This window comes from Taurulus bubalis, assembly GCF_910589615.1.
Source record: "Taurulus bubalis genome assembly, chromosome: 12".
Lineage (NCBI taxonomy): Eukaryota > Metazoa > Chordata > Actinopteri > Perciformes > Cottidae > Taurulus > Taurulus bubalis.
Window position 1 is genome coordinate 27,828,009 of NC_136600.1, and position 24,500 is coordinate 27,852,508.

Here is a 24,500-nt window from a genome sequence, read left to right on the forward strand (position 1 = left end):
GTCTCTGTACAACTGGAACCTTAACGTCTCTGTACAGATGGAACCTTAACGTCTCTGTACAGCTAGAACCTTAAAGTCTCTGTACAGCTAGAACATTAAAGTCTCTGTACAGATGGAACCTTAACGTCTCTGTACAGCTGGAACCTTAACGTCTCTGTACAGCTAGAACCGTAAAGTCTCTGTACAGCTGGAACCTTAACGTCTCTGTACAGCTGGAACCTTAACGTCTCTGTACAGCTGGAACCTAAACGTCTCTGTACAGCTGGAACCTTAAAGTCTCTGTACAGATGGAACCTTAACGTCTCTGTACAGCTAGAACATTAAAGTCTCTGTACAACTAGAACCTTAACGTCTCTGTACAGCTAGAACATTAAAGTCTCTGTACAACTGGAACCTTAACGTCTCTGTACAGATGGAACCTTAACGTCTCTGTACAGCTAGAACCTTAAAGTCTCTGTACAGCTAGAACATTAAAGTCTCTGTACAGATGGAACCTTAACGTCTCTGTACAGATGGAACCTTAACGTCTCTGTACAGCTAGAACATTAAAGTCTCTGTACAACTAGAACCTTAACGTCTCTGTACAGATGGAACCTTAACGTCTCTGTACAACTAGAACCTTAACGTCTCTGTACAGATGGAACCTTAACGTCTCTGTACAGATGGAACCTTAACGTCTCTGTACAGCTAGAACCTTAAAGTCTCTGTACAGCTAGAACATTAAAGTCTCTGTACAGATGGAACCTTAACGTCTCTGTACAGATGGAACCTTAAAGTCTCTGTACAGCTAGAACCTTAACGTCTCTGTACAGATGGAACCTTAACGTCTCTGTACAGATGGAACCTTAAAGTCTCTGTACAGCTGGAACCTTAACGTCTCTGTACAGATGGAACCTTAACGTCTCTGTACAGCTAGAACCTTAAAGTCTCTGTACAGATGGAACCTTAACGTCTCTGTACAGCTAGAACCTTAAAGTCTCTGTACAGCTAGAACCTTAAAGTCTCTGTACAGCTGGAACCTTAAAGTCTCTGTACAGCTGGAACCCTAAAGTCCCTGTACAGCTGGAACCTTAACGTCTCTGTACAGCTGGAACCTTAACGTCTCTGTACATGTGTGTACAGAGACACTAGATGTGTCTGTGTTCCATAAACGTCCTGTTACGTCCTGCGCCTTAAAGGACCAACCCGTCCCCGCAGAGTTCAGCTGACACGCTCAACATTTATGAAATATAAAAACAATAGATAAACGCACATGTGTTCAGAAGGAAGACAGAAAAGGGCATGTTGGCTGAACGGAAATATTGTTTTCATTGCTGATTAATCTGATTATTATCTTGATGACGTGACTAAATAAAGTAATGTGTGTACTGTGGTTGCCGAATTCCTGGAGTCCACCTTCAAGCTGCATGAGTCAATTCATCTGAGTTAAGAAGGGAATGTGGAGCCTGTGTGTGTTCACCTACCGGATCACCTGTTACAGTCCTGATCCCTGTTTCTCGTACCTGGCTTACTGAGTTAGCGGGCTAATTTTCAGGATAAGATGACGTAGGTCTGGCTTTTCAGTTTCTCAAAGCAAGTTTAGATAAATGACCATAGCAACACATCCCGGGCAGGCTTACTGAAATTCACTGGATAAGCTGGCCACTCCCACTGGACAAAAAAGGCAGCTCCCTTCCTCATTGATGAAGGAGCGATATTAGTTACATTAGTTTTATAGGGAGAGAGTTCTTCCAGATCGCCAAGATCCATTCTCACATCATCATGACTTCCTGTATGAGCTCACATCATCATGATGACTTCCTGCAGCCGATCGCCCGTCACACAGACATAGATTATCAGCCGCTGCATGCCGTGCAGTTCTTAAGTTTATTTAGCTCTTTCAGACTCGTGTTAAAAGCACTCATAATTATAAGACAGTGTTATTAGTACACCATACGTATCATTTTTGTAGAACATGATTAAGGTGATCGTGATGAGAATACAGAGAATCACACACAATTTATTTCCACTGCTTCAACTGATTGAATTTCTGATTATGAATAATACATACATACTGATCCGCCCATACACATATTTAAACTCCTAGTTATCTACACATACAAGTATATACACATATATAGTACATGATACATACGCACAAACAGTACATATATCCTTATAAGTATATATTAAATTGTATACTACTGCCAGCAGGCACATTTAAATAAATATAATCTGATTGATTTGGGTGATGAAGCACTAAAAGTTAGCCGATACATTTTCCCAACACTGACACATTTAACTTGTCTGATATATTTGCAACGCTTATGTCTCTCAGCGGGGGCGGAGTTAAGATGCGTTCACACCAACAACGTTGCAAACGCGTTGCGAATATTCGCAACGCGTTTGCTGTGAATGACTACGGTGTTGACTTGTACTGTTTGAACATCATGGTGTCAGTGCTCCATTATTATCCCTTCTGAAGAGGAGCGGCGCATTTATCCAGATGACTGACGTCTAGCTAGAATTAACGAGACGTTTCACCACGGATCTTCCGTGAAGAAACCCAGATAGCCTGATGTCAATCATCTTGCTAATTTAACGAGTTACAAAGTAACGGATTACAGTAACGATATTACTATTATAGGTAACGAAGTAAAGTAACGCATTACACTCAAAATATTGGTAACTACACTACTTTACTAGACCTCAGGAACGCGCTTTCCTGTGTTACTCAAGACATTTGTACCAGTCCGAAAAGTTCTCTTTTAGCGGCGCTCGAGTCACACGACACTTCCTGCATGAACAACCTATCACAGAACTCGATCTGAGTGATTTGAGTGACGTAGCTGCTGGTGCGTAGAAGGAGAGAAGCAGGAAAATGGATAAGACGGGACAGAGACAAGACGGGACAGAGACAAGACGAGACGAGACGGAGTGCCCGGATCCAACTGGGAGGTTCTCTCCAGGTTCCCTAGAATTAAGGATATTGCAAAGCAATACAATACTCCAATACCATCAAGTGCACCTGTCGAAAGGCTTTTCAGCCTGGACAGTATTGTTCTGACCCCAAGGAGGAACAGGCTGTCGGATAAAAGATTGCAGAGACTTTTACTCATGCGATACAATCGCTATTTTGAAGAATAGAGAAAAATGATAAACTTCATAGGATATAGTGCACTTTCTGTTTATTTAGGCAATGATGAAGTGGATTTTCTGTTTATTTAATTGCATTTTCTGTTTCTATTTTATGGGAAAAAGTGCCATTTATTTTTCTATTTTTCTTAAACCACTACAATGATTCCTATAACAAGCTGGTTTTGTTCTTAGGAGTCGGCCCCCATTTGGTTTAGTGGGGTCTCATGTTTCCAAAAGCCTGTTTTCTATGTGTTATGCTGTTTGACCTGAATGTCCCCACCATACACAGCCTCTTGTATCCTGTTGTTTGTGGATTTTAAAGTGAGGCATATTTCTTTGGCCAGACGTGTGAACAGGGTTAATGTTAATGTTCATTTGAGTTGTATATGCCATTTTGTTTTACATGTTTACAATACACTATGTGGAAAGGCTAAGAGATGCCCTTTATTGAACATTGAAAATAAAGTGATGAAAGGGCCATGATGTTTGTCCATGTATCTTTGCAGTTAATTTGGACATTTGCTTAAAAAAATGGAAAGTAAAGTAACTAGTAGTGAAGTTACTTTTCAAATGCAGTTACTAGTAAAGTAATCTAGTTACAATTTTCAGAAGTAACTAGTAACTTGTAACTAGTTAATTTTTCTGAGTACCTACCCCAACATTTGCTCGACTTTGTTGAGCCAGGTAGGAGAAATAGGGCCCTGATCCTGATCCTGACCTCCAGAGCGCTGTGACTCCGTCTCAGTCCTGTGTGCATGATCTCAGCTCTAAACAATGAGGCCCCTCTCTGGCTAAATAAATAGCGGGGGTCCTTGTAGAGCTGTAGAGACCCTCCACTCCATCAGCTCTCGTTACCTCACATGCTCCACATTAAACTCAACCTTCTGGCAGCTAATGAAACACAGGCATGAAACATGTTTGTGGGGGCGGGGTGGAGGCCGTGCACGCATGTTGATACATGGACACACACAGACACACACACACACACACAACATTGCCTGCTCTGTCTTAACAGCCTTACATAAAACAAGGCGTACATATTCAGTGCCAGTTCTGGTCTCTTTTCCTGCGTTCACTTTGAATTCTGTAGCAGTTGGTACTAAACCAGCAGGCACCTGAAAATCCTTTGAGCCCGCCAGAGGGGGATTCCATTAGAGTGATGGTACACCATGTGTAACAGGATAGCATACAGTTCAGTTGTTTGCTGGCAGGAAAGAGGAGACGTTTAAGGAGTTAAAGGAGTTAGTTTACAGTTCAGTTTCTCAGGCATGAACACCTTTAAAGTTATTGTCTTGAAGTAAAAGGTTAAAGATTATAAAAATGACCACGACCTGAACAACCACCCTAAGAACAACCACGACCTGAACGACCACGACCCAAAGAACCACGACCTGAACGACCACGACCCAAAGAACCACAAACTGGACAACCACGACCCAGATGGTTTTAAATGGTAGAGTTTGACGTTCGACGGTTCACATTGTTTGCTGTGCGAGGGTTACTTTAGAACTTTAGTCTTATTTTACGACTATAATGGCTACAACAAGTTTTGACTGACCTGAAGGAACTCCTCCATGTTATAACGAGTCACGTCATGTGAGGTATTTACAGTTTAATTAAATGTGTGTCTCACATCACAGACGTGTTAATGAGAGTCTAGCTGTCTGAGCAGGAGGTCAGACATTTAAAAGAGGTTCTGGTCACATCTCCACCTGCGCTGCAGACTGTCTGACGGAGGACAGGAAATAGTTATTTTAGGCAGTAAGCAGAGCCAGATGGAGCAGAGACGAGAGGACAGCGTCAGTCTTCCGGCTCTTGTGTGGCAGAAATGGTTTTAATTCAGCCGCATTCCCTAGAAGTCCAGAGGAGGAAGCGGAAGGAGCATCAGCACATTGCAGTGGTTGTATTTCTGTTTCTCATCTCCCTCTTTTCTCTCTGAACAAACGCTCATGATGCATGACTGAGTTCTTTGGAAGAGGGAGGGTTCAAACCACCGGGTCAAAACTCACTCATTCAGACTCTCAGCGTCTTGTCAAAGGACACCTGGACACGCCGACCCAAATTAAACCTCTGATCTTCTGATTCTCCTCGTAGAACCTCTGATTCACATTGTGCATCTGCACTTTTTCAGTTGGGGACACACAACTCTCCGTTTCAAAGTGACCAGCCAGTTTGGTCACTTTCACTTTAGTCACTTTGGTTAGTTTAGTTAGTTTGGTTAGTTTGGTCAGTTTGGGTATTTGGGGTATTTTGGTCAGTTTGGGTAGTTTAGTTAGTTTGAATAAATTGCGTAGCTTAGTTAGTTTGGTTAGTTTAAGTAGTTTGGTTAATTTAGTTAGTTTGAGTAGTTTGGTTAGTTTAGTTTTTTTGGTAGTTTAGTTTTAGTAGTTTAACTTTAATCTTTCAAATTAATTGACTATTATCTCTGACTGACGCACCTAATCTCAGCTTGAATTGCACAACATTTATTTTGACAAACAACCCTTAAAATTATGTAAAAACATTTTTTCCTTAAACTTGTTTTTTTCTTATTTTTACTAAATATACCAAACCACTGGCAATGAGGACGATCTGAGATACAAATGAGAGTAAATATGAAAGCACATATGCATCTAGTTTTGGCCAGACTGCCGTTACTCTGACGGCTCTTTAGAGCTGAAGACGTCTCTGCGTCTCCGTCTACAGGAGTCCAGTCTGTTAACTATCAGTCTTAAGCAGCTTGAAGACTCAGGGAACCTCAAAGTTTCTTCCACCACCAAATACTTTGGCACACACATTAAAGGTTTCAGTGAATTCCTCTTTTAATGCGCAGTTTCCCAACATGTGTGACTTGTTTGTTGAGCAACCCAACACACCACAGCTCCGAAGTGTTTAAATTCTGGAGAAAAACCCAACTGTCATCATGTCGATGTGGGCGTGGCCTGTTCTCCTGTCTGTGAACCCCCACTGTGACTGATGGGAAACAGATACTCTGCTTTCAGGGTCGCCTTTCTCTTTGTGTTGCAGAGAGAAACCCGAGAGCCGTCGCAGGATGGAGGGGAGGCGGGGTCTTCTCCTCAGCCTCATCATGGCAGCGTGTTTCTATGGCAACGTCGCTCAGAAGACAGGTGGGTGTGATTATGCAGCTGTGAATTAACTTCCTGCATACCAGCACATAAAGCATCATGGCACACAGCATCTGTAGGACCACTGTGTGTGGGACACGTTACTAACTCACGATACATTCACTGGTTCACAGCAGCACAAACCATCTGGCTTCACGCAGCCCCGCCCTGTGGCATAAAATATATGGATCCATATTTTACAGCCGTGTTGGCAGACCGAACATTCAAATCTGGATTCTGTTTTTCTTGAAAAAGATTTCCCCCACCATCTGCCTCCAGGATGTTTGGGGAAAGAGGGAGGGGCCAGATAGAAAGAGGGCTAAGGTTAGGCAACATAAACACTTAGTTTGAGTCCCATTGAGGTATGTCTAGGAATTACCCAAAGTATGACAACGCGGTATGTAAGGAGAGGTCCAGTTGGAACTTTGTCTGCCCAACACTGTCTGAAAGAAGTGAACACCAGTTGTAAGCCTCACTACTTTGTTTCCCTTTCCTCACACATGCATCCCAGAGTGCACCTGCAGGTGAGTGCTGTCAGAGTAGATCCCTGCAGATCCTTCTGCATTAAGAACCAGCTGCTCACCTTTCTCCCCTCTGGCTTGCGCACATCACAAAGGGTTCACCCTAACCCTAACCCTCACGCTGATGCTTTTCACCTCTGGCTGGCACGCTTTCTAAGATCAAGAGCTGCTCTGTGATCAGAGCTCTCCCTGAGGCTCTGAAGACCTCTCCATGACACAACAGCCTTCCCTCTCAGTCTGCACTCAAGAGGCTGTCGCCGACATCGTCTTCCTGGTGGACGGGTCGTGGAGCATCGGCGCCGAGAACTTCCAACAGATCCGTCTGTTTCTGTCCACGCTGGTCAGCAGCTTCGACGTTGGGCCTGAGCAGGTCCGCATCGGGCTGGTCCAGTACAGCACCACTCCACGCAGCGAGTTCCTGCTCAACACCTATCAGAGCAAGAAGGACATCCTCCACTACATCAGCAGCTTGCCTTACATGGGAGGTGGCACACAGACGGGCCTCGGCTTGGACTTCATGCTGAAGGAGCACTTTGTGGAGAAGGCCGGAAGCCGAGGGGGCCAGAATGTACCGCAAATCGCCGTGGTGATCACCGACGGCAAATCCCAAGACAACGTAGAGTCACACGCTCAGGACCTGAAGAGAAAGGGAATTGTTTTGTATGCGATTGGTATCAAAGATGCAGATGAAGACCAGCTGACAGAGATAGCCAATGAGCCGCACAGCCAGCACGTCTACAGCGTGTCTGACTTTGCAGCGCTGCAGGGAATCTCTCAGAGCATCGTCCAGACGCTATGCACAACTGTAGAGGAAGTCAAACGACAACTCCTGCAATTGTCTCAAGGTAAAAGGTTTCATGCCACACAGCTCCTGGTGATTCAGTGAGTATTACTTACCAGTTCATATGAGTTTAAATGTGCAACAGAATTCACTCTGTCAGTCAGAATAGTCATCTTGACCAAGAAAGCTCATACAACTTAAGAGTTCAGAGATGGTGGGAAAAATATGTTGTGAATAGGTACACTAGATAACACACAGCTTGTTGCTCTGCACGCTGACTCTTTTCTCCCTCCTGTCCAGAATGTGCCAAAGCCACGGTGGCCGACATCGTCTTCCTGGTCGACGGCTCCTCTAGCATCGGCATCGGTAACTTTCAGGAGGTCCGGCAGTTTCTCCGCAGCGTAGTCAACGGCCTGGACATCGGCCCTGACAAGGTTCGGATCGGCTTGGCTCAGTACAGCGATGAAACTACCGCAGAGTTCCTGCTGAAGGATCACATGGACAAGAACTCCCTGCTGGCTGCAGTGGACGCGCTTCCCTACCAAACAGGAGGCACGGAAACGGGCGAGGCCATCACATTCCTCCAAAATAATTATTTTACAGAGGACGCGGGCAGCCGAGCCAGCCAACGGGTGCCTCAGATCGCCGTGGTCATCACAGACGGAGACTCCACGGATGATGTGATAGCGCCCGCCAAAAGCCTGAGGGAGCACGGCGTCATTGTGTTTGCCATCGGGGTTGGAGAAGCCAACCGGAAGGAGCTGGAGTCCATCGCTAACCGGCCTCCAGATCGCTTCCTGTCCTCCATCGCTAACTACCAGGCTCTGCAGGTGCTGAAAGACAGTCTGCTGCACACTGTTTGCATCTCTGTGGAGGACCAGAGGCAAGGTAAGGCCAACAAGAATCAGAAAAGTATTATTGTACTTTCATAAAGTTGGAGTGCTTTCAAGAGACAGATTTAAAAAGAGATATCATGACATTAAGGCGGTATTTAAGTGTGGCTTTTGTTACTGAGTTCTGACCCAGATCTACCTGGTGGATTTGACATTGTGCTGTATTATATAAATAAATGCTCCTTTGGCTTTCTATGCACATATTTTTCCACATAACACTTCAAGTGCTTTGAGCCCTCATCCAAACACATGAAGGCTCTGCAGTGATTTATGTAGCACGCTCTGCTTTTTGAGGTCAGCCAACATTAAGAGACACAAGTTGCATGGAATGGGGACAGACTGTTTTGAACTTTAGTTTCCCACAGAAATAGTTCATTGACCAGGAAAAGGTCTCCAGATAAAGATTACTATTTTCTTTTAGCATAGTGCTTGTTGGTTTTTTAATTCCATTCAACCAACATGTGGAGTCCTTTTCTGTCTGGAAAATATAGTTAATTTTGGATTTACCTGCCTTTGCAACCTGTAAGAAGAAGAAAGGTATATTGACCTACTAATGAGTACAGAGGTCCAATCGTCAGATCCTAAATACTAAATATGAAATCATGCTAAAATTAAAGTAATATCTCCTAATTCAGTATCTTGTAGTTGGTGCGCGAGATGAAAGCTGATCTTGACTAACTACGTCACAGTTTAAAGAGTTTCTTCCATAACAGCAGATCCTCTTACTGTTCTCTGGTTTGTTTTATTTTAGCCTTGGCAGAAAGCTTTGCAGACATCTTCTTCCTGGTGGACAGTGGCATGTCTCCGACAGACTTCCTGCAGGTCCGGACCCTCCTAACCCGACTGGTCAACCAGCTAAACATCGGCGCGTCCGCCTACCGGCTGGGCTTGGCCCAGTACGGTCCAGATATCAAGGTGGAATTTCTTCTCAATGCCCTCCAAACCAAAGAGGACACTCAGACTGCTGTTAAGCGTTTCCGCCAGCGAAAACTGCAACCCAACGAGCCTCGTAAACTGGGCAGCGCTTTGGAGTTTGCCAGCACCAACTTTTTCACCAGTGAGGCAGGAAGCCGGGCAGACCAAGGCTACCGACAGTTCCTGGTTGTTGTCAGTGGAAAGGACTCCGATGATCCCGTGTATAGGGAGTCACGTCTGATCAAATCCTCAGGAGTTACTGTGGTGGGCATGAACCTCGGTGCATCCATGCAAGAGATACGCCTCGTGGCGACTGCACCGTACGTCTACCAGTCCATCCCCAGTGTACCCGCACTGAGGACTATCTTTGAAAGAGAAGAGGAGCTGGAGACCATCCTCACTGGAGGTGAAATATCTTTATTATTATCTATTAATGAATCATTTGAGAAACGTGTCTTACTGACAGATGGGTAACCAGTTGAATTACTTTGTTGTTATGTTGGTCTATCGCACCCCAGAGATCTGAGGTGATCATATACCTGTTTTCCTGAAGGTGTATTTATTGTCCACTCGACTGGCCCTTCTTTAAGTTTTAGATTTTAACATTTCACAGGGCGACAGCTGTCACTCAGTACATCTGAACAGACTCAACTTTGTACATGGAATACCTGCATTGTTTTGCTGGAGCCATCTATGTTTTCACAGGACCGGCCTGCATTAAATTAATAAAGTCTGAACACAGCAAGAACTACATAATGTAACAGATTGTTTAATGAAATGAGCATTCCTCACTTTAGTTTGTCTTGCATCTTTTATCTGAAAATGTTTGTGATTGGTTGAGCAGTTTAGTGAACTGTGAATTAGTAATGATGATTTTGTGATAATGCAACCCATTTACAGATTGCAAAGCAGCCAAACTGGCCGACATCGTGTTCATTGTTGATGAGTCTGGAAGCATCGGGACCCCCAACTTCCAGCTGGTGCGTACTTTCCTCCACTCGGTTGTGAGCGGCCTGGAAGTCAGTCCCTCTCGAGTCCGAGTAGGCATCATTACGTACAACGAGAAGTCCACAGCACAGGTCTACCTGAACACCTTCAATGACAAGAAGGAGTTGCTGAAGTTCATCAAGATCCTGCCTTATCGTGGAGGCGGTACAAACACTGGAGCGGCCCTAGCGTATGCCCTGAAGGAGGTTTTTATCCCGCAAAGAGGAAGCAGGAGAGCAAAGGGTGTCCAGCAGGTGGCAGTGGTGATCACAGACGGTGAATCTCAGGACAATGTGAGCACAGCAGCAGCTAATCTTCGTCGAGATGGTATCACCGTTTACGCAGTGGGGGTGAAAGATGCCAACGAGGCCCAGCTGGTGGAGATGGCGTCTTATCCCCCCCATAAGCACAAGTTTATTGTGGACAGTTTTACCAAACTGAAATCACTAGAGCAGAGCTTGCAGAAAATGCTGTGCCACAACATCCTTCGGCAAGCAGTCTCAGTCAGTACAAGAAGAACTGGCATCAAAGAAGGTTTGAACCGGTGTTTGTTTTATAACTGTCTTTGTTTAATACGTCTGAAAATGTGTTTTAGGTCAAAGTTTAAAAAGTAGAAAGCATTTAAAGCATAGAACATTATATGAAGTAAATTCATGTCAAGGGAGTGTGCTGCTGATGCATTAAGAAAATAATATGTTTGCTTTTACTTTTCCAGGCTGTGTACAAACGGATGAAGCTGACATATTCTTCCTGATTGATCACTCAGGAAGCATTTATCCCAAAGACTTTAAAGACATGAAGATGTTCATCACTGAGTTTCTGCATACCTTCCGTATTGGGCCACAACATGTCCGCATGGGGGTTGTAAAATACGCAGATAGGGCAGATTTAGAATTTGATCTGACAGAGTACACCGATGCAAAGACATTGGAGAAAGCCGTAGAGGGTATTAGACAAATAGGAGGTGGGACGGAGACAGGAAGAGCTCTGGAATTCATGAGCTCGCACTTTGATAGAGCCATGGTCACTCGTGGTAACAAGGTCCCGGAGTACCTGGTGGTTATCACCGATGGAAAATCCACCGATGAGGTCAAGGCTCCCGCAGAAAAACTGAGGGCTCAGGGCGTCATCGTCTACGCCATCGGGGTGAAAAATGCAGATGCTGTTGAGCTGGGAGAGATTGCCGGCGACCCCAAGAGGACTTTCTTTGTCAATAATTTTGATGCTTTGAAGCCCATTAAGGATGACATCATCACAGACATCTGTTCTCAAGACGGTAAGAACACTGGACTTGAAGTGAGAGGCCCTTTGTTTTCTACATAAGATAGATATATTTTGTTATGATACATTTAGAATTTTTATGAAAAGAGCCTCGGGCAAGATCAGCAGGAAAAAAGAGGAATGCCACAATAACATGTCCGTTCTACTGTGTCCACAGCTTGTAAAGACGCACCAGGCGACCTCCTTTTCTTGATTGACAGTTCTGGGAGCATCTTTCCACAAGACTACGAGAAAATGAAAGACTTTATGAAATCTGTCATTGGCAAGTCCGTCATCGCGCAGAACGAGGTGCACGTCGGTGTTGTGCAGTTCAGCACCGTCCAACAACTGGCCTTCCCCCTCAACCTCTACTACAGCAAGGAGGACATGTCCAAAGCCATCAATGACATGCAGCAGGTTGGTGGAGGCACGCTCACAGGTGAAGCCATTGCTGATGTGTCACAGTACTTTGATGCAATCAGAGGAGGGCGTCCTGACATGAGGCAGAGGCTGGTAGTGATAACAGACGGCGAGGCCCAAGACCAGGTCAAAGGCCCAGCCGAGGCTCTGAGGGCCAAGGGAGTGGTGGTCTACGCCATCGGAGTGATGGACGCCAACACCACCCAGCTGCTGGAGATCAGCGGCTCACCGGACAGGACTTATTCCGAGAGGAACTTTGACGCTCTGAAGGACTTGGAGAGCCAGGTAGCCATGGAGCTCTGTGATCCAGAGAGAGGTAAGAGGCCCGGACAGAAACGTCAAATAATTTCGGGGATTAAGTTTAAATATTTGTAAGACACCAATACCCCCTGTTTTTTATTCATCTGTTTGACTCACATTTAGTATTGGGACATTGAGGATTTGCATTGGTGATCTGTCTTAATTGATAGAGCGGGTCATCAATCAGAAGATCGGTGGTTCGATGTCCATGTGTCCTTGGGCAAGGCACTTAACCTCAAGTTGCTTCCGTAGCTGTTCTACGGTGTGTGAATGAGTATGAATGTTAGTTTGTCCTGATGGGCAGATGGCTCCTTGCATGGTAGCTCCTCCCATCATGGTAGCTTCTTCCATCAGTGTATGAATGGGTTTGAATGGGTGAATAATGACATGTAGTGTTGAAGCGCTGGTCGGAAGACTAGAAAAGAGAAATACAAGTACAAGTTCATTTAGTATTTAGTTTGCTAGCTGAACATTTAAATAAGACTTTAGGTTTTGGATGGCAAACAAGCGTATAAATGTTGAGGTGATTCCTTTTTAATGTTCATGGTCATCTTGCCTTATCTCCCTCTGACCCCATTGGCTCTCTGTCTTTTTATCTCCAACCAGAGTGTAAGAAGACAGAAAGAGCTGACATTATTTTCCTGGTTGACGGCTCCACAAGCATAACACTGAGCAAGTTCAGAAGCATGCAGAAGTTCATGGCATCAATGGTGAACCAAACTACAGTTGGCAAGGACCTGACTCGCTTTGGCGTCATTCTTTACTCCAACAACCCCACATCCGTTTTTACTCTGAAAAAGTACAACTCCAAACGAGAGGTTCTTAAAGCAATATCAGCACTTAAATCCCCATATGGAGACACCTACACCGGCAAGGCTTTGGCCTACTCTTTAGATTTCTTCAACGATGCACATGGCGGTCGGGCGGGTCTTCAGGTGCCCCAGATTCTTGTGGTGATCACAGATGGCGATGCTACTGACCGTAACAGTCTGGTTCCTCCATCTCTGGCACTGCGAGACAAAGGGGTCAGCGTCTTCAGTATCGGAGTTGAAGGAGCCAACAGAACACAGCTGGAGATCATGTCTGGTCATGACACGTCCAAAGTTTTCTATGTGGATAACTTTGACGCGCTGGAAACGCTGTACAAGAATATTACTCACGTCCTCTGCAATTCCACCAAGCCAGGTAAGAGGCCAGCGTGTCACAGCAGCTCATCCACTCAGAATCGAGATGGTGATACGGAAATATTCAGAGCACCATTGAGAACCTTCTTTTAAGCTAATTATTATTCATAAATAATAACACTACTTGAACTTGACTTTCACAAATTAGAAACTCACTTTATAAGATCACAGTATATTTGCAGCATATGCAGAAAAATTATATGGTTTAGTGGGTAAACGCTATCAAGTATACAAGTAGCCCATTAAACCTGAACTGCAATTTCTTTAAGCATGTCCGCCAATATTCTCTGCAAGCAAATGTCAGCCAATAATTACATACTAGAAATTCTTTGATTGGGTTCTAAATGGAATCATAATATTTACTCTGATTACTAACTACTAATTACTAACTATTTACTAACTTATTAACTTATATTCGTGCTCATGGTGGCAATATGAGCATGGAGCATGGGCTCCGTGCTCATATTGCCACCATGAGCACTAATCTAAGTTACCACAGTGAATCTGAGTGTTGGAAGCTACCAATAAGGAATTCAAATGAGCTTGCAATCTATGGTGTGATTACTTAATCATAATGTGGATTCATTACCTCTCTTTGCTTTCACAGTTTGTGAGAAACAGCAGGCTGACCTGGTCTTCCTCATCGATCAGTCTGGCAGCATCAGCCCCAATGACTACACCACCATGAAGCAGTTCACCACGGGGCTGGTGAACAGCTTCAAAGTCAGTGAAACGTTAGTGCGTGTAGGACTGGCCCAGTTCAGCAGCACTTTCCAGAAAGAGTTTTATCTCAACCAGTTTTACAGCGAGCAAGCCGTGACCAAGCACATCCTGGACATGGAGCAGCTCGGTGGAGGCACCAACATTGGCCTGGCCCTGGATTCCATCAGGGAGTATTTTGAGTTGTCACGGGGCAGCCGAAGATCCGAAGGGGTCTCCCAGAATCTGGTGCTGATCACAGACGGTGAGTCACAGGATGACGTGGAGGACGCTGCAGACCGCCTCAGGGCTCTTGGGATTGAGGTGTTTGCCATCGGCATTGGAAACGTCCACGATTTGGAGCTCCTGCAGATCACTGGCACTCCAGAGAGGCTGTTTACTGTGCAGAGCTTTGGCAGCTTGGAAAAGATCAAGCAGAAGGTGGTCGATACAATCTGCAAATCTAAACCCGTCAAAGATCCCAGTGGTGAGTTGAAAAGTGTGCCTTTGCCTCTCTGTCCCTTCTTTGCCACCGTATTCCTGAGTCTCTGGCTGCCAAAGGTAAAGACGTGTTTCCCTTTGCTTCAGCCTGCAGCATTGATATCGCCATGGGATTCGATATTTCTCGGGAGAACAGAGCTCCTGGCGAGATGCTGACCAGCGGCCACGACAAGCTCCAGGCCTTCCTGCCAGAGATCGCTCGTTACGTCTCTTCGGTTGCAGGTCTGTGCTGCGTTGGCCCGGAGCCGGTGAAGACCAACATCGCCTATAGCGTGGTGGGTAGAGATGGACGCTCCCTCTACGACTTCAACTTTGAAGGCTACAGCAGAGACGTGGTGAATAAAGTCATGACCTTGAGTTTGGCAGAGCCCACGTACTTCAACGCCGACCTGCTGAAGGCCTTCAGGAAGAAGTTCAGTGCCCAGTCCCAAGCTGGCGTAAAGGTGAGTCTGACACACGCGAAAGAGATTTGAGTTGGACTGCCAGTCTGAAAGGCCAAGAGAGATGAGCATTTAGAGTGCAGATATTATTCCAGCTGGGGTTTCACCCACTAAACTGTCTCCACAGCTGTTGAATTATTCCATATCGCTCTCTTCTGAAGAGAACAGAAGGAAGCAGCTTGAATCTGTAGCTCAGCCAGCCAGATGTTCCAGTGTGGAACGAGCTGTAATTCCCCTGGAATAAATGGATGAGTCCACTTGTCGTCTAGAATTAGACTGTATTTGACGACCTTAGTAAAAATGACCGATCTTTGATGCCAAACCACAAATATCCCGCCAATCTGGGATTTAACAAACCATGAATGTATGAACAAGTACACGTGTTAATCCTCCAGTCTGTTAGAGGTGGATAAACCAAAGCATCCATAATTTTATGGAGTTTTCAATGTGACATATTATGTATTATTAGCCTTCCATCACTATATAATCTGTATCACTTTTACTCTCAAAAATCTGAAGATTTTCATAATGCAGTAAAGTAATTTATCTTGAAAAATGAAGGTTGATGAAGCTGCATTTCCCTGTTTCTATCCTCCAAGATGGAGAACCATGTTAGATGTGTCTTCACCTTCACTTGAATGAATGAGATGTAGCTTTTAATCAGTCTGACATGTGACCATCAGGTTCTGGTGATCTTCTCAGACGGACTCGATGAGGACGTGATGAAACTGGAGCAGGAATCGGAGCTGCTGCGACAGTCTGGTAACACCTGGGAGATTTGCATTCCTTCTCTTTATTATCAAATAGATTATGTAAGTCCATTATATCTATAACTATGTCTTCTTCTGCAGGGGTCAGCGCTCTGCTGACGGTGGCCCTGGAGGGGGCACGGGACCCGGCCCAGCTGCAGATGGTGGAGTTTGGACGAGGATTCGGCTACAAGCTTCCTCTCAGCATCGGCATGACGGGCGTCGGCAACACCATCCTGCAGCAGATTGTGAGTCGTTTGCTTTCAGGTGCAACAGCTTCTCTCACAGTTGAGACACCATTTTATCTGTATCCATTTCTGAACAGGTCGAATTACAATTATATAAATCAAAAGATTTTTTATTTGTACTTTTGTACTTTCTAGTTGTCTCTTTGAGGTCATTTTGAATCTCTGTTATGTCTCTATGTGGTTGTTGTGTGTCTCTTTGTAGTTGTTTAATGTCTCTATGTGGTGGTTGTGTGTCTCTGTAGTTGTGGTATGTCTCTATGTGGTCGTTGTTTGTCTCTTTGTAGTTGTGTTATGTCTCTAAGTGGTCGTTGTTTGTCTCTTTGGAGTTGTTTAATGTCTCTATGTGGTGGTTGTGTGTCTCTTTGTAGTTGTGTTATATCTCTATGTGGTGGTTGTGTGTCTCTTTGTGGTTGTTTAATGTCTCTATGTGGTGGTTGTGTGTCTCTTTGTGGTTGTTTAATGTCTCTATGTGGTGGTTGTGTGTCTTTTTGTGGTTGTTTAATGTCTCTATGTGGTGGTTGTGTGTCTCTTTGTGGTTGTGTTATGTCTCTTTGTGGTGGTTGTGTGTCTCTTTGTAGTTGTTTAATGTCTCTATGTGGTGGTTGTGTGTCTCTTTGTAGTTGTTTAATGTCTCTATGTGGTGGTTGTGTGTCTCTTTGTAGTTGTGTTATGTCTCTATGTGGTGGTTGTGTGTCTCTTTGTAGTTGTTTAATGTCTCTATGTGGTCGCTGTGTGTCTCTTTGTGGTCGTTATTTGTCTCTTTGTGGTTGTGTTATGTCTCTATGTGGTGGTTGTGTGTCTCTTTGTACTTGTTTAATGACTCTATGTGGTGGTTGTGTGTCTCTTTGTGGTTGTGTTTTGTCTCTATGTGGTGGTTGTGTGTCTCTGTGGTTGTGTTATGTCTCTATGTGGTGGTTGTGTGTCTCTTTGTACTTGTGTAATGACTATGTGGTGGTTGTGTGTCTCTCTGTGGTTGTGTTATGTCTCTATGTGGTGGTTGTGTGTCTCCTTGCAGCTCTTTGCATTGTGCATTGTGATAGTTGACCTATCTTAATTTACATCCACAGCATAAGTAATGTAACACATGTGATCTTTATACTAAAAAAAACAACCAGTTAGTGTTTGTGTTGTGTTTTCTACTGCAACCCTAGTCTGGGAGGAACTGGGTGTTCTTCTAAAAGCTGAGGTGGTAATTGAGCGGCATGGAGACGGGTTGGCCCCGGACCCTTTAAGTGCCTGCCCCTTCGGGCCCCGGGGGCTGGGCTGATGACGAGGTGATGCTGTCTTGAAGAGAAGAATCTCTGCAGCTTGTCTTGTCCGGACGCGTCTGTTTGCAGGAATGGAGACAGAAAGGCTGAAGAAAGTGTCTGAATTACTCACAACGTTGTCATGGAAACGTCCTCCTGTAGACAGAGATAAAGACATCTGATATGTATATAGTATAATATCTACTTTACAGATACACGTATACATATCAGACAGAACTGTAGAGCCAGAGTTCACTGCATATTTCATGGATTATAGTGAGCCGTTTAATTTGCTGGTCAGTAATCTATGAATCCTGATTATTATTCTGATAATAATTCTGCATGCGTGTGCTGTCTCTCTGCAGGACTCGGTGTCAGACAGGGAGTGCTGCGGCGTCATGTGCAAGTGTTCAGGGCATGAAGGCAGCCGAGGCTCTCGAGGCCCGCCGGGGACAAAGGTGACTGTGACACGCCCCTTTAAGACACGCCCCTTTAAGTGGGAGTCCTTCCTGCAGTGAAGGATCATGGGAGTCCTTCCTCTTCGGATTAAAACATGTTATATAAATATTAATGAATCGTCATATTTTATTTTATTGAACAAGTATTTATTTATTCTTATTTTAATTTTATGAATATGTATTTATTCTCATTTTAGTTATATAAATATGAATTCATTGTCATATTTGTTTTCATTTATTTCTGTTCCGTTTTTAATTTAATTATATGTTTGTATTATAATAAATGACATCATTATAAAGAGTTTCTTTAAATAGAGAACAAAGTCACATGATCACACGTCTTTGTTCTGTTCACTGATTGGCCGGTTGGTGTAGCTGCAGGACTCTGACTCTGCTCTCTGAACAGGGTCCGTCTGGACAGAAAGGGTTCCCCGGGTTCCCCGGAGACGAGGGCGTCGCGGTGAGTACCTCTTCCTGGAGGGTTCAGGATCCTCCAGTCTCTCTGGAGCTGGAGTCCACCAGCAAATGAACTCCTTCAGAGTTAAATATATTTCTGTTTATTCACTGTTAACTCCTCCTCCTCATTATCCTCTCCTCATCCTCCCCTCCACCCCTCCTCCTTCTCCTTCTCCTCCTCCCCCCCTCCCTCTCCTCCTCCCTCCCACCTCCTCCTCACTGTGTCTGCAGGGGGAGCGTGGCCGTCCTGGACCAGCTGGACCTCAGGGGGTCCAGGGTTGTTCTGGGCTCAGAGGACTAAAGGTATGCTGCTGAGTCCACTGTGGTGATGATGATGATGATGATGATGATGATGAAGAGTCTGACTGCTGTGTTTTCTGTCGGCAGGGCTACCGAGGACTCCGTGGTAACAGGGTGAGTGAGCTTACATGTCACGACGCGTTCCATGCAAAAAGCAAAACCCAAAACAGCCGAAAACAAATCATAGAGCGCTGTCGCCTGGCTGGAGACGCATGGACAGCAGCGATGGAGAGAGAGAGAGAGAGAGAGAGAGAGAGAGAGAGAGAGAGAGAGACAGAGAGAGTGAGAGAGAGAGATTGATTGTCTGGTATCTTTATTACTAAATCAATTCCGCTTACATTTGATACTGCTTCTTAAAACCTTACAACAAAACTAAAAGAATAAATAAATAAATAAAAACAACAACAAAAACACAAATCACAAGTTCAGAATCAGAGCATCGTCTCTAACTGAACACAGAACATCCTTCAGGGCCCATATGCTCACAAAGAGTTCTGTCTTTTTTGTCAGTCTGTAAAACCCAAACTCCACCCTGAGCCGGGCAGTCAGCAGCCCCGTCAGCATGCAACTTGCATCCTCTGACCCTTCACCCCTCACACGGTTTTTCCTTGTTTTCCAAATTGCTAGTTTGGCCAGTCCTGAAAGGAAGTTCATTAGTGTGTGTATATGTTTTTTTTTTAGCAGAGTAGTTTGGACCATAGATAAATAGACGGAAAGAAAAGTGTTCTCCTAAGCCCTGAAACCACACCTTCAGGCGGCTGAAGAGTCTGACAAGTCTGGAGCACTCAACGAACAGATGGTGGATGGTTTCTGTTTTAGCGCAGAAAGGACAGCCGTCTCCTGAGCCAGGATCAAGGTGCACCAGATACCTGTTTGTAGCTATGGCTCCATGTACAACCCTCCACTGGAGGTCTCCTGTCCGTTTGTCTACAGGGGGTTTGTACAGGGACCGCCAACAGCCCCCCGGGGAGGATCCCCTGACAAAACACTCAGTCCACCTCAACACCCTCACCCCCCCCAGAGAACGCAAGTTTGAGACCTTCACAACGACCTGGTACATTGCTTTCCTCCCCAGAGTCTCAAAATCTCCCAACTGGGGTGTCCTTAGAGACAGCAGGATGCCCTCCTCATCCATCCACTGTCCCACAGCAGGACAGACAACTAGGGGTGGGAAGACATACTCACACTCATCGTCCCATTGGTGAGATAATGTGGGGTCTCCAACAAACGCTCTAAGAGCTCCTGGCAAGGAAGCACAGACCTCCTCCACCAGCCTGAGCAGCAGCCTGCTGGATCGGATGTTTGTCAGCTCCGCCAGATGAGGGATGGAAATCTTCATCAGATGACCCAGCTTCACACAGCCGGCCTCTCTTAGTCTGGACCTCAGGCTGACCGACGCCAGGACCTGGGACGTGATGTAGCTGCTCCCAAACAGCGGTTCTTCAAAGAGCCACATCTCTGGTGTGGTCACAGCTCCCCGGTGGACTGCAACAACCTGCCACGCCTGTAAGACGGACTGGTAGAAAGGTGTCAGACCCGTTAAATCTACTGCCTGGAACTGAAGTAGGAACAGGTGTTTGTCGTACCCTAATCGTCCAGCCCTCCTCAGCAGCACACAGGCAGTATCCGTCCATGGCAGGCCGAAACTGTAGAGCAGTCTCTGAGCAGTCTGCAGTCTGAAGGCTTTGATGCGAGATGCGATATCCACCAGGCCCTGCCCTCCCTCCTGGACCGGCAGGTACAGCACCGCAGCTCTCAGCCAGTGAAGCCCGGACCAGAAGAAGTCCACCACTGCCCTCTGGATTCCTTCAATCAGGCCCTGTGGTGGAGGCAGGACTACCAGTCTGTGCCAAAGGGTCGAGGCAACCAAGTTATTGACAATTAGGACCCTTCCCCGGTAAGAGAGCTGAGGTAGCAGCCATTTCTATTTAGATAGCCTGGTGCACACTCTCTCCATAGCACCCTCCCAGTTCTGTTTTTGAAACTCCTCTGTTCCCAAAAAACACCCAAAATCTTTAAGCCCTGCCTTCCACACCTGATGTTTCCTGGCAGCTTTGGTGTTTCCTTGCTTAACCAGTGCCCAACCTGCAAAGCTTCACTCTTCCCCCAGTTTACCTTTGCTGAGGATGCCTTTTCAAACAAAGCTAAACTGCTACCTAGGACATTAACATCCTCCTGGTCTTTGATGAACACATTAATGTCATCGGCATATGCTGACACCACCAGCAAGGGACGCTGAGGCAGCCCAGGTAACATGAGTCAGACGGGATCTTAACCTGTTAAGAAGAGGCTCGATGACAATGGAATACAGCTGTCCAGAGATAGGTCATCCTTGCCTGATGCCCCTCTGGACCTGAACTGGCTCAGCACGCCACCCCACCTTCAGCAGACAAGAAGCTTCCTTGTACATCAAATCTAACAGTGACACAAACCCTTCACCAAAACCAAAAGCCCTTAAAGTGGAAAAAAGAAAACCGTGATCAACCCTATCAAAAGCTTTCTCTTGATATAACACCAACATCAATATTGTACAGTTTGCAAAGGTCCAACAAGTCTCTCATGAGAAAGATGTTATCCATGATGGATCTATCCGGTACGCAGTACGACTGGTCTCTGTGGATTATAGTCTCTAGAAAATTCTTAAGCCGGTTGGCGAGCACCTTGGAAAGAAGTTTATAGTCTGTGCATAATAACGTCACCGGTCTCCAGTTTTTTAATAAGGATAAGTCACCTTTTTTGGGTAACAGGGAAAGAACTGCATGCCGACATGTCGTCGATAACAGGCCTGTCTGTGAACACTCTAGAAGCACCTCCCATAGGTCGGCTCCCAAACAGTTCCAGAAGTGTTTATAAAAGTCTGCAGGCAGTCCGTCCAGTCCAGGAGCTCAACCAGCAGCCATCTGACCCACAGCAGCGCTCAGCTCCTCCAGGGAAATGTTGGCGTCCAGGACAGCGCTGTCCTCGGGGCCCAGCTGAGGAAGGTCCTGAAGCAGCTCGTCCACACTCTCTTTGTGGCTGTCCTCCTTCCTGAAGAGGGCGCTGTAGAAACTTACAGCATGTTGCCTCATTTCCATCGGGTCAGTCGTCATCTTGCCATCAGGGAGGCGTAGAGACACCATTTGCTTGGCCCGAGAGACAGACTTCTCTAGATTGAAAAAATAAGAGGTAGGAGCATCCATGTCCCTCACACTGGTGAACCTCGACCTGACCAACGCTCCCTTAGCCCGTTCTCGTAAAAAAGAACCTAGATGTTGCTTCTTCTGTTGAAGCCTGTGAGTGTCTGTCCTGGTGTGCGTGAGTAGACTGTGCTCCAAATCCCTGATTTCCTTTCCTAAAACCTCAATGAGCTTTTTGATTTTACCCGTGGAGTGACTCGTAAACTGTTGTACAAAGACACGTATTTATGCCTTTCCTACGTCCCACCACTGACTCAGGGACTCAAAGTCGCACTTCTTTCCTCTCCAGATCCCCCAGAAAACCTCAAACTCTTGACAGAAATCACTGTCCTGAAGCACCTTGATGTTTAAGTGCCAGTAAGAGCTGCACTTGGTGGTTGGTGAGATGTGCACATCTAAAGTGACTAAGTGATGGTCAGTGAATCCAACAGGATAAATGTGACTGTTCAATAACCGGTTACTAAAACTCTGAGATAAGTAAATCCTGTCCAGCCTGGCTGCCCTAATGTTCCCATCCAGCACCTTCACCCACGTGTACTGCCTAGCCCGGGGATGTTTAACCCTCCATACGTCCACCACACCGGACTCTGCAATCACCTGCGATAAGGTGGCAGATGACTGTAGGTGAGGCTCCTCTCCTGTCCTATCCAATAAGGAATCTATGGTGCAGTTCCAGTCCCCCCACCACCACTACACACTCGTTCTGATCACACTGCTGCATGACATCCCTGAGTTTGTGGAAAATGTCCATCCTGTGTGAGCCTTGGTTTGGAGCATAGATGTTAATGAAAACATATGTAATGTTCTGTATGGATGCTCTAACCAACAGAGCCCTGCCTGTTACTATCTCTGTGGAGGAGATGATGTCAACATCTAGCCCAGGTGCGAACAGAACGGCTACACCTGCAGACCGGTTGGTCCCATGAGACAGGACATACTGGCCCCTCCACCACAAACCCCATTCTACCTCATTATGTGGGTCGCTGTGCGTTTCCTGCAGGAACACTATGTCCAGTTGTTTCTGTTTAATCATATCGTTACCACTCTCTTCTCCTGGTCCCTCCCACCGTTAATATTTAACGAACCAACCCTCACCTTGTGCATTGAAAAAAGAAAAAGAGCGGTGATGTAAACAACAAACAGTAACAGACAAACTAAGTGCAGCACATCCATCACAGACTCACTTGAGGCTTGACCTTTTGGAACCTTTGTTCCTCGGCATTGCTTTCCTAAGTACCGTCAGATGTTTCCTCAGACGGAAACGTTTCTTATCATCTAATTTCCCCTTCTGTATAGCTAATACACTCCTTATAAATTTTTCTGCATCAGGGAAATGATCTAAAACTTTAACAGCTTTACCGAACGTTTCGTCCAGGAAGTTATTGATCTCCTCTAGCCTATACAGATCTCCACTGTAAGCCTGGGAGCCTGCGAGGGAGACAGAGTCAGAGTCAGACTCGTACTCCATCTCCTCCTCCACAATACAGGCCTCACTGACCTCTGGACCAGCAGCCTGACTCCGGTCAGGTTCAGCAGTCGGCTCTTTACTGCTTCCTGCTGCACATTCCCTCATCCCCTCCTCTGCTCCTGCCTTCTGTACTTTCTCTCCCTTCTTTCTCCCTCCTGTTGGACTCAGAACAGCTGAGTTCCCCTCAATAATTTTTCCTCCGGCCAACTCCGCCCTCTGTTTCACGACCTGACCGTCTATCTGTCTCTCTACCTGCCTGTCTGCCTGCCCGCTGGTCCCCTGCTCGGGGCCGGTGGGCGGGGCCTCGGGGTCAGTGGGCGGGACTTCACCTCCTTGCGGAGCAGCGACCTCCGCCGTCTCGCTACCCAGCGGAGCCCCGGCGTAAGTCCGCTCCTCCGCCGGTGTGGCCTTCAGCCGGCCCGTGCTCCTCCGCTGGTGTGGCCCCCGGCTCGGGACGCCCTTCAGCTGGTCTGTGCGGACAAGCGGCCCGCTTGTGCCCCACACCCCCACACTCAAAACACTTCACGCTACCCGTGCTAGCATACACCAGATAGTGTCCCTCCCCGTGTTTCACCCTGAACGAGACCTCCAGCGTCTGAGACGGACAGGTGAGGAACATAAACACCTGTCTCCTGAAGGACTGGACATGCTTCAGTTTTTCATTCTTGCAGCCCAGCCCAACAGTTCTGAGGCTACCCGCTAGCTTCCCGTAGCGCTGCAGCTCTCGCTCCAGCACCTGGTTGGGAATGAACGGGGGACCCGGACACGGTGACCCGGGTGGAGGGCACTGCCAGCGGGGAAACTGCAGGTAGACGCCGTTCAGCGAGACGCCGCTCGCTATTAACTGCGCCACGTAGCGCTCCTCTTTTAAAAACACCACCTCCCCTCTGTTCATCCTGGAGGCGTAGCTCAGGTTAGCGTGACCCACACTGTCTCCCACAGCCAGGAGAACCGCCTCCACCGGGACACACGGGTCGGGCTGAACCCACACTCCATGCCTCAAAGACAGGGACGACGTCTCAGAGGACGCCATCCCTGACAAGAAACACAAGTTTCTGTCTGCAAAACACCAATACACACCCCAAAATACACACACACACACAAAAAACCCCAACAACTCAATTACACTGTGAACTACGAAAGAAAAAAGAAGAAACGTTTGATAAAAATCATCAAACATTTAGCGCCGCTCACGACGCTCTCCACCACCACGCTCCACAACCTCTCAGAGAGAGAGAGAGAGAGAGAGAGGGAGGGAGAAAGAGAGAGAGCTTTA

The 24,500-nt window shown here is 46.2% G+C and overlaps 1 protein-coding gene across 1 annotated transcript in view; it reads left to right on the forward strand.

Annotated features, from left to right (window-relative positions):
• Positions 1-6,148: 6,148 nt before the first annotated feature.
• Positions 6,149-24,500, forward strand: part of col6a4a (collagen, type VI, alpha 4a) — a gene marked incomplete at its 5' end in the record, with an annotated part of 38,513 nt that continues 20,161 nt past the window's right edge. The window contains 16 exons of the mRNA XM_079227203.1: positions 6,149-6,224; positions 6,979-7,587; positions 7,824-8,411; positions 9,168-9,737; positions 10,232-10,852; positions 11,034-11,594; positions 11,757-12,314; positions 12,905-13,483; positions 14,090-14,668; positions 14,770-15,125; positions 15,806-15,884; positions 15,974-16,119; positions 17,732-17,824; positions 18,231-18,284; positions 18,512-18,583; positions 18,668-18,694. Coding sequence (XP_079083329.1) covers positions 6,149-6,224; positions 6,979-7,587; positions 7,824-8,411; positions 9,168-9,737; positions 10,232-10,852; positions 11,034-11,594; positions 11,757-12,314; positions 12,905-13,483; positions 14,090-14,668; positions 14,770-15,125; positions 15,806-15,884; positions 15,974-16,119; positions 17,732-17,824; positions 18,231-18,284; positions 18,512-18,583; positions 18,668-18,694 — 5,568 coding nt within the window. The remainder of the gene's footprint in view (positions 6,225-6,978; positions 7,588-7,823; positions 8,412-9,167; positions 9,738-10,231; positions 10,853-11,033; positions 11,595-11,756; positions 12,315-12,904; positions 13,484-14,089; positions 14,669-14,769; positions 15,126-15,805; positions 15,885-15,973; positions 16,120-17,731; positions 17,825-18,230; positions 18,285-18,511; positions 18,584-18,667; positions 18,695-24,500) is intronic.